The sequence below is a fragment of the Chanodichthys erythropterus genome, chromosome 23, assembly GCF_024489055.1.
Source record: "Chanodichthys erythropterus isolate Z2021 chromosome 23, ASM2448905v1, whole genome shotgun sequence".
In the NCBI taxonomy this organism is placed as follows: domain Eukaryota; kingdom Metazoa; phylum Chordata; class Actinopteri; order Cypriniformes; family Xenocyprididae; genus Chanodichthys; species Chanodichthys erythropterus.
This window is the reverse complement of record NC_090243.1, coordinates 16,429,733-16,440,704: the sequence shown is the minus strand read 5'-3', so window position 1 is coordinate 16,440,704 and position 10,972 is coordinate 16,429,733. Positions and strand designations below refer to the sequence as shown.

General features: G+C 38.2%; 1 protein-coding gene across 1 annotated transcript in view; it reads left to right on the top strand.

The window, feature by feature from the left end:
* The first annotated feature begins 5,566 nt into the window (after positions 1 to 5,566).
* agap3 (ArfGAP with GTPase domain, ankyrin repeat and PH domain 3) overlaps positions 5,567 to 10,972 on the top strand; it is a 187,706-nt gene continuing 182,300 nt past the window's right edge. The window contains exon 1 of the mRNA XM_067378304.1: positions 5,567 to 6,358. Within this exon, the coding sequence (XP_067234405.1) occupies positions 5,983 to 6,358 (376 nt within the window). The 5' untranslated portion in view covers positions 5,567 to 5,982. The remainder of the gene's footprint in view (positions 6,359 to 10,972) is intronic.

The window sequence follows — 10,972 nt, the reverse complement described above, 5'->3', positions numbered from 1 at the left end:
ATGTATATATATGTATGTATATATATGTATGTATATATATATATATATATATATATATATATATATATATATATATATATATATATATATATATATACACATATATATATGTGTGTGTGTGTGTGTATATATATCATCCATCCATCTATCTAAACTTTTAAACGGACAGTTCACCCAAAAATTTCAATTCTGTGCATCATTTACTCGTCCTCATGTTGTTCCAAACCACCTGTTTGTATTTTTTTCTGTTCTGAAAAAAGCCTGTTAATTGATTGATTGATTGATTGATTGATATATATATATATATCTATCCTGAAAATGCTCAATTCGTCCGAACAGTTGCCAATTAATCTATAATAAATATATAAATATATCTAAATCATTAGAACAAAGATCACTTCTGATTTCAGACTTTATTTAACTTGTCAGAAAGACACAAGGCTGAATATTATTAAATCTTGAATTATTTAATAAGCATTTGGGCCTTTAGGTCTTTTGCTCCATGAAAGCTGAAACCCATGGGATTATATTATATTATATTCATGGCAAATCTGTCTGCCTTGTGCTTTAGGGGGCTTCTTGGTTAAAACAGGACAGAAGCCATTTTGAGAGTGATGAGGACCCGTGAGCCATTGTTTTGTATTCTGTACACCAAGAATGTGAACATTCATAATAATGTCAAATATTTGCTGGAATGTGTTTTCTGATATGCTTACTACACCATAGTTTTAACACCTTTATATCTGATGATGCAAATGAATGTGTTATCAGCAACTGTCGGTACAAATGTCTGTGACCATGCAGTGTAACACATGTAACAACTTGTTTGAGGTTAACCTGTTACTTTCGCAAGAGACTTTATAGGTCAGTGCAGTTTATAAGTGTAACGGTATGCAAAGCACTTGAAATATGAAATGCCTTGAAGGTTTGACAGTCTGAAAGTCAGTTACAGTACAAAGTCATTTCATGTCACGTCAAGTTCTTCATCGTCAGGTGCACAGAAAAACAGGTTGCACTGTACAGGGAAATTCCATTTCCTCAAGACACTTAGATATATAAAAAAGAAATTAACTGAAGAATGAATGGCATATACAAATTAAAACAGGATTAATATGAAAAAAATATATATTTGCATTTTCTGTATATTAATAATAATAAGAAAAATCATCAACAGTAACTATAAAAGGACATATAATGAAAATCCATGTGGATCAAAATTACATTGAACCGCATTGACTATCATAAGATAAAATCAATCAATCAACAGGCTTTTTCCCAAACATAAAAAAATACAAACAGGTGGTTTGGAACAACATGAGGATGAGTAAATGATGCACAGAATTGAAATTTTTGGGTGAACTGTCTGTTTAAAACTTTAGATAGATAGATGGATGGATGGATGGATGGATGATGATGATGAGGATGGATGGATGGACAGATGATGATAGATTGTTAGATAGATGATAGATAGACAGACGGACGGACGGACGGATGGAGGATGGATGGATGGATGGACGGATGGATGGACGGATGATGATAGATTGTTAGATAGATGATAGATAGACAGACAGACGGACGGACGGACGGATGGAGGATGGATGGATGGATGGATGGATGGATGATGATGATGATGATGATGAGGATGGATGGACGGATGAGGATAGATTGTTATATAGATGATAGACAGACAGATGAATGGACGGACGGACGGACGGACAGAGGATGGATGGATGGATGGATGGATGGATGGATCGACGGATGATGATAGATTGTTAGATAGATGATAGATAGACGGACGGACGGAGGATGATGGATGGATGGATGGACGGATGGACAGACAAACAGATAGATAGACAGACGGACGGACAAAGGGACGGATAGACGGACAGATAGACAGACAGATAAAGATAGATAGATAGATAGATAGATAGATAGATAGATAGATAGATAGATAGATAGATAGATAGATAGATAGATAGATAGATAGATAGATAGATAGATAGATAGGTGAAGTATGAGAACTTAGAAAATAAATAATGCATGATTAAAGTAAGCAATCAACACTTTTAGCTTCTTGTGCAGTCTAAATATGAGTTTTTATGAGATTTAATATTTGCACAGAACTTCTCTATTGCATTATCAAGATCATCTAAATGCAATTTGGAGGTTGATATCTCATTGCAAAATAGATATAGTAATCTGTAATAAACTGAAACACAGTTCTGAACTGATTTTGAAAGCAATACTGTTGAATTAAGATGCTAGATTTGACAGACAAATAATACAAGCCTGATAAATAATACCAAACACAAAAGATGGAGGTAAGTAATGCCAGCAAACATGGTAAAGCTCTTTTCTCAAACTAAGTGTTGTGAACAAGAACCCGAAAATTCTGACAAGATGCTTTTTCAGCCTATATAGCAGAATAGTGGTGATTCATTAATTGCAAGATAAATGTGCATGAGAGCATCTGTTCTGGGTCATGTGTATATCTCTGGTAGTGTTTTCTCAGAACTTGAGCGTTATAACCGGGCAGAACATGTCTTACAGTTCCACATCTGACCAACAGATGGAGACACACTACTTTGAATCACTGAACCGAGTCAGTCTTTTGACGTTGCTCTTAGTGAAGCTTGCCAATCAATCTCTGGACAGATGTCTCTAATCATGGATAGCACCATTTCTGGCTCTACAAATCTCAAATCCCCGTCCTCAGTTGTATCTAAAGAGATTAATCTCAAATATATTTCATAACTGGTACATTTGAATACAGAATCAGTTGAAAATTACCATAATCTTTCCCTCTGGAGTAACTCAATAACTATTAATAATAAAGGCTACTGGCTATAACTTATTTCCTGGGTGACCCTTAAATGACAGAAGGGAGTTTAGCTCTTTTGATGAATTGCTTCATTTCAATATCTACATTATGGAGCTTATGAATCTCAAAAATGATGTCAAAATTCTTCTCAAGCAACTTGATTTGAGTTCAAATAAGGCTGAAAAATGCTGAGTGTTTTATAGCTTGAATCTCAGAAGTGTTGTGTAACGTCTTGCATGATCAGTGCAATATCAGCATTTTTAGGGGATGTTAAAACGCTGAAAGCCATAAGCAGTTTTTATCTAAAGGAAAGTGGGTCTCCTCTTTAGATTCAACTGCACTGGACCATTATCTTAATTAATAAAGTTCAGTGAATTTTATTCTCACTAGTTTCAAATGGGAAATAATCTAATCCCGCAAGATTTCTCTCAAGATCAAAGTAAGAGTAAATGATAAAATGGAATATGAATAAAGCCCACAGCAAATCTCCTCTCTATCAAGCACACACTGGAAAACTATATGCACACAGATATACACAGAGATATTTGTGAATATTGCAGATTAAACATATATATATATATATATATATACACACACCGATTATGCATAACACAATGAGCACTGACAGGTGAAGTGAATAACACTTATTATCTCTTCATCACGGCACCTGTTAGTGTGTGGGATACATTAGTCAGCAAGTGAACATCTTTTCGTGTTGATATGTTAGAAGCAGGAAAAATGGGCAAGAGAAAGGATTTGAGCGAGTTTGACAAGGGATAAATTGTGATGGCTAGACGACTGGGTCAGAGCATCTCCAAAACTGCAGCTCTTTTTGGGTGTTCCTGGTCTGCAGCGGTCAGTATCTATCAAAAGTGGTCCAAAAAAGGAACAGTGGTTTCAGCAGGATAATGAGCCAAAGCAAAAATGGTTCAGGAATGGATTGAGGAGCACGAGTTTGTGGTGTTGAATTGGCCTCCAAATTCCCCATATCTCAATCCAATCGAGCATCTGTGGGATGTGCTGAACAAACAAGTCCGATCCATAGAGGTCCCACCTCACAACTTACAGGACTTTAAGGATCTGCTGCTAATATATTGGTGTCAGATACCACAGCACACCTTCAGGGGTCTAGTGGAGTCCATGGGATCATTTTTAGGTAATTGTTTATTGTCATCAGTTTGACAAAAATAGCATTAGGCCTATGAGCCTACAGATTTCAGCTGTCCAGAGCAAGTCTTTAGTGGTCATAAAAAGTGAAAGAAACAGTCAACATGAAGGGATAAAGCACAAACCTTGTGGAACCGAGATACAGAGATTGTGTCGATTCTAATCACATTACAAAATGATATCTAACAAGTGACTCAATGGGACCATTCAACAAAACAGTGTGAGAGGAGATCTCCCCAAAGCGAGAGAAGAAATAATCAATACTGACAGTATTAGGTGGTTAAACTGCAACATCTCAGTTATTTAACCATCCAATGGAAAGCTTCAAAATGAAAACACCACAAACACAGTTTAAAAAATGTTTAACAAAAAAACATGAACAGGGTATCAAGCTTTTTGGATACCACACCAATACCATCTGGATATGTAGCATGGTAGAACCTTATATTCATGAATATACCATGGTAAATGAATATAATCATTCAGTACCATGGTAATTACCAAATACCACGCTACCATCACAGTAACTTAATGTAATGAATCTTGACAGAATAAATGATAGAGAATGCCTTGATATTGCATTTAGAGAGGACAGAACATCAAGTCTTTGTTTGCGGTGAACCCAACAATACATTTGTCAAGCCTGAGATGCCATGTGAAGGCTATTATAGGCCTACCTACTGTAAATTATGGTCTTTTGATACTGCCAAGGCTGTAACCCTCTATCAGAAACGGAATCTACTTGTGTGTGTCTGTGAACGAGTGAACAATTATAAGCATTAAACTGTCAAGCAAAAATATAAGGTTACATAATACTGAAGCATCATTCGCTTTATACCAACACCACCCAAACATCCAATCGAATATCACTCCCCCTGTTTCAAGCAGTTACGTGATGTGTGACGTCTCAGTGGATGGCAGTGATGTCTGAATCGTTCTACTGAACCGGATCTTTTTAATGATTCGACTCGCGAAGCGTTTGGAAATCACTGTACGGGACTGTGACTGGGAGGCTATGTTATACAACATTTATCAATTAAAGTGAGTCTAATAATAACATTATTGTTAACAGTAAACAAAATAACATTTGGAATTAAAGCTTTGAGAATGAAAACAACGCCGTGACTGAGATAGAAACTGTAGCTAACCGATTGAACGGGCTGTTTGTCTATCCCCATATGTAAAGATATTATATATTGTGGCAATTGACTGCACATCTATTTTTAAATATCACGGCTTATAGGCTACTGGTTAAAGTCAGTCACGCCGACCGTTGCTCTGCAACTGACCAACGGAAAGCATAGTTCGGTGCTTCATACATCGCTACGCTATTAATAGACTCGAAATTTCCTGAAATATCGCTAATGTGACCTTAACGTGTATAAACAACGATTTTGCTGTACAAAATTAATGACAAATACCGCGTAGGGGTGTTCTGTGAACACTTTTGGGCAACAACTCAAATTCGACTCTTTGAAATGGTTCGCTGACCGAACCGATTCGCTAAAAGAATCGGACTTTCCACATCTAGTGGATGGAGGTGGGGGCCGGGGAGGGACTTCTTGGACCAAAAGGGGATTCAAACGTGTTTATGACTTTAGAGTAGAACCGTCGCATTCAGTCAGTCAATGGACTCGGGCGCATTGCGATAACCGGTCTCATTGTGTTCGCTTCAGGCTGGGAAGCAAGCGAGATTCGGTCCAGAAGATCGCCCAAAACAAAGGTGTGTCCATCTGAAAGACATTCATTGTCAAAAAAAGGACAGGACACGCGCAAAAGAGCGAGATCGTCGCTGGGAACAATGATGCTGATTGAAGTTTTGGTATTATGAGCAAGGCGCGCGGATTTGTTGGAAACCCATTGATGCGTCACCTATAGTTGTTATCATTCTTTATCAGACCAGAGTGTGCAGTGCGGATTCGTCGCGCGCTCTCCAAATCATTCCAAACGCGGCATTTCTATTATTCCCGTGAGCGGTTCAAAAATCCACAACGATGAATTACCAATCGAGCGTCCCGGTTTCGGTGTCAGTGTCCGGGATCTCTCAGCAGTCCCAGCCCGCTATGCCCACCCCGGGAACGGTACCCACACCGGTGCCCGTTCCTCAGCCGATTAACCCTCAGTTCGGATCCGGATCGTCCGGGAGCTCCGGGGCGGGTCAGTTTGGCTCGGGAACCGTATCAGGCCCTGCAGCGCAGTCCGGCTCGTCGGGCTCCCAGTTCGTTTTGTCCAACTCAGCAGCCATCAGAGGCGAGATCCATCGGTTCGAGTCCGTCCACCCGAACATTTATGCAATATACGACCTGATCGAGCGCATCGATGACCTGGCCCTCCAGAACCAGATCCGCGAGCATGTGATCTCTATTGAAGGTAAGAGCAAGGCCAGATTAATTGATGCCACAATGAAGCATTGCATTGTCTGTCAGTGTAAAAGCAGATGGTGCGTGAAAACTAGTTGACATAAATGAGTGTACATCCCTAATTAGGGGCTACTGCTACCACTTAATATGCAATACAATCTTTTTTAATGTGGCTTTCATAATTGAGTTGTGACACATAATATGTTAACAAAATATGTTTGTTATTCGTCTTGGATGATGCATAAATAATACAGCTGATGTTTACACTTTGTTTAGTTGGATTGTTTGGGAATGAAGAGAGGAGATCTTGCATAACCACGAGCTTCCAAAACGCATTAGTGTGTTATGGTTGTAAATTAAATTGTGAAGCAAAGATTTGTGGCTCTCTGCATTAATATTGACACGCCAGTCAGATGTGATTTTCACAGTAGATCTTAATGCAGATTTGATTGTTTCATTATCAGAAGCTCTTCTGGAAAAATGCTTTCCGAGGTTCCTCTCATCTACTGTTTGTGCATCAGTCGTTCGTTTGGGTAAAGTGAGTTTTTCGATTGATTATGTCAAAGACATTGACTCTGGCAGTCTTTACAACTGATCTGACCTACACTGTAAAAAAGAATTGTTGGTTTGACTTAAAAAAGTAAGTTACCAGGTTGCCTTAATTTTGAGTTTATTAAAATTAAAAATTTGAGTTAATGCAATGAAGGCGATTGGTTTATTCAACAGAAACTCAAATTATTATGTTATCTGAACCACATTACTTATTTAAGTTGATTTGACAAAAGAAAAAAGGTGATAAATCATGAAAATATATATTTTACAGTGATTGGCTAATATTAATGGTTTTAAAGATAAAAGCTGATGGTGCATCCAAACTGGGAAACATATGCATCGCAAATCATTTATCTACATTATGTATAATTGAGCCGTGGATCACCAATATGAATTCTGAACACTAAATATTTTAAAGTGCAATGCTTTTTGTAGTTTAATGAGACATAATAATGAGATGGAACACTAGCATTTGCAATTGGTTTTGTGTAAAGAATTGTACTTTGAAATATTCTTGGATTACAGACAACATTTAGTTGGATTTTTTTGGGATTGTTTGAGATCTTGCATAACCCTGAGCTTCCAGAATAACTCCTCAGTATGAGAATGTGCATCAAAGATTTGTGGCGTTTTGTATTAATATTGACACATCAGTCAGATGTGATTTTCATAGCAGACCTTAATGCGGATGTGATTGTTTCATAATGAGAAGCTCTTCTGCAAAACATTTGTCAGCATCAGTCGCTCATCTCGAATAAAGTTAGCTTTTAGGTTTATAAACCTCATTATGTCAGATACATTGACTCTGACTCACAATTTTCACTGCAGACATGACCTCTTGGCTCTCATATTAATCGTCAGGGCGAGAGTTCAGATTAGATGAGCTTTAGTCACAGGTTATTTAAATGCAAATCGAGCCCCTTGCTGTTATAGAGTCACAGCACTTCGAGAATTGCAAGATATTACAAAACCCTCCCAGACAGTCTTATTTTGTTATCATGGAGTTTCTATAGGTTTCGCAGATCTATTTCTGTATTTCTGAAGCAGCTACACAGTACCTATAATAGTATTCCTCAGGTAGATGCATCACGACTCTCTGCTGAAATGCCATAAATGTGAAAAAGAACATTTATGTTCAAAGTTTATTGTGGAGACGATTGATTTATTGTGTTATAAATAGTGGTTTCACATAAGATTAGATCATTGTGAGTCTTAGATGCGGTTGTAACTGGTGAGTCAGTGAGTCAGTGATGTTTTCTGTAACTCTGAGTGCATTTTGCCATCGAGGGATGGAGATGGAGAAATTTCTGGATGAGCGGACACCCTTTCGAGGGGGCGACTTGGTTGACAGGAGTGGTGGAGTTTGCCTTTTTGGTATGTGGGTGAGAACAAGAGCCTGGGTTATGTGCAAGCTGATTATAAATTGATGTGAAATGATTGCAAAGAGCGAATCGATGGATAATTTTCACAAATAATAGTCAAGTTACCTTTATATAGGTCTATACAATACAGATTACTTCATAGCTGCCAATAACAATCAATGAGGCATTCAAATTCTGCTGTAATGCAGCTTTACAAAGGCAATAGTGTCATTATTCAGCTCAAGCCAGTTCAGTGTTGATTCATTTCAGTTCAGTAATGTCGATGTTGCAAAATTCATCAATTATAAAACATTGTTGATTCACCTATAAAGCAGCTCTGCAGAAGGCTATAGTGTCATCATCCATCAGCTCAATTCAGTTCAAGTTTTGTTCTCATTCAATGTTGTCAGTACAGTGCAGTCAAATCAATAAAGCAGTGTTACTGAATATTAAGTGTCTTTAAAACCCCAACTAAGCAAGCCAAAGGCAACAGTGATAAGGAACCCAAACTCCACCAGTTTACAGAAATGGATAAAAAAACCTGGGGAGAAACCAGGCTCAGTCAGGGTGCCAGTTCTCCTTTGGCCAAATGTCAATCAAGTCAATCATTATATTATGATAATCAAGCACTATTTAATGGTAGAACTGTAGTACTTAGAGATAAAAATCGTTAACCATGCATTAATGCTTATTTTAACTGAACTTAGGACTGGTGGTGGTGTGTAAAGGGTTAGTTCACCCAAAATTGAACCTCATAATTTACTCACCCTCAAGCCACCCCAGGTGCATATGACTTTCTTCTTTCAGCCAAACACAATCACAGTTCTATTAAAAATATCCTGGCATATCCGAGCTTTATAATGGGAGTGACTGGAGGATGAGTTTTTGAAGTTCAAGAAAGTACATCCATCGATACTCCACGAAGCTCCAGGGGGTTAATAAAGGCCTTCTGAAGCGACTCGATGTGTTTGTGTAACACAAATATCCTTATTTAAAAACTTATAAAGTAAAATAACGAGATTCCGGCGCGACAGCCATAAGCATTTGATGTACGTCCAAAAAGCATTAACTTCCATGAAGTAGTACACAATTACATTAGGGCTGCACGATTAATCGCATGCTATTCTCACGCGCATTTCATCAGTAAAGCCGGTTCCCTGATTGCCGCTAAATCGCCATCACCTGCTTTCAAATGAAGCGGCATTTAATAGACAGAGCCGTAGATCACTGAAAAGCCACGCAATATCGTGTTCATATCGCAGATGAATCGCCTGCGATAATGAACGCGATATTGCGTGGCTTGTCTGTGAACTACGGCTCTGTCTAATAAAAGGCGCTCCGTTTAAAAACAGGTGATGGCGATTTAGCGGCAATCAGGGAACCGGCTTTACTGACGAAATGCGCGTGAGAATAGCATGCGATTAATCGTGCAGCCCTAAATTACATGACGTCAGTTTGCTTCAGAAGGCCTTTATTAACCCCCAGGAGCTGCGTGGAGTACGTTTTATGATCGATGGATGCACTTTTTTGGACTTCAAAAACTCATACTCCAATTACTCCCATTATAAAGCTTGGAAGAGCGCAGGATATTTATAATATAACTCTGATTGTATTTGGCCGAAAGAAGAAGGTCAAATACACCTAGGATGGCTTGAGGGTGAGTAAATTATGGGGAAATTTTCATTTTTGGGTGATCTATCCCTTTAAGATATTGTTGGTCATTCAGTGTTTCTGTGAAAAAATAGATAATAGTAATAGATGATAGTAATTATTATTAAAAGATACTACTACTACTACTACTACTACTACTACTAATTGTACTACTAATAACAATATACAACACACTAAGGATTGATGAGATGCTGGGTTCATGAATATTAATCATGTTGTCAGCGTTCGCTCGAACGGATTTGCTGAAATCAAAACAGGGACAGTAAATAGATGAGCGCCGGCCAATAAGATTGCAGTTTTACCCATTGGTTCCGCCCACTACGGTACCACTGCGATACGTCAAATACAGGAGCTGAAATGAAATGGTCCAGATCGCTTGACGGAGAGCGAAACTCTAAACCACTCAAAGAGTGTTCAGCTAGTAAAAATATATCTGCGCTAAACTTATATTTATCCTTGAACACACACGTTAGCGAGTAAAATCTGAGAATTTATTAGCCAATGGCTAATGATAGACATTATTTAGTCGCCCAGAGTGAAGATTTAGTTGCATTGTAGAGGGTTGTTTTGGACCAATGTCTTCAATGTAATTCTATCAGCTACGGACAGACGGGATTATCACAGGATATTAGTGTAGTAGATCTACATCTTGAACTGTTGAGGGTGTAAATAATCTGTGTTAATGGTATTATCCAACTAATCCTCTTTACTTAGGGTAGGGTTAAGGAGCAGCCCTGGCTCTGAACCAGCAAACCAGTGATTTTTAGCTAAATATGATTGAGTGATTTATCAATGCATTTTGGAAATGGAAGCATTTTCCAGAAAATTCTAGCTTGCATTGCCATTGAAAATCCCAGACAAAATTAATTTTTTTGTGTTCCTTTTGTTCCCAGACCTGAATAAACCTCGCCCTTTCAGACAAACGCTAGTTACCCTTTTTTATTGCAAATGCCAGTAACGACCAGTGTCAGTCACCTCTGCTCGATGCTGACTCATCCGGCCTGTAAAGAAGTCTTCAGAAAGCCCGTAACACCTGAGTA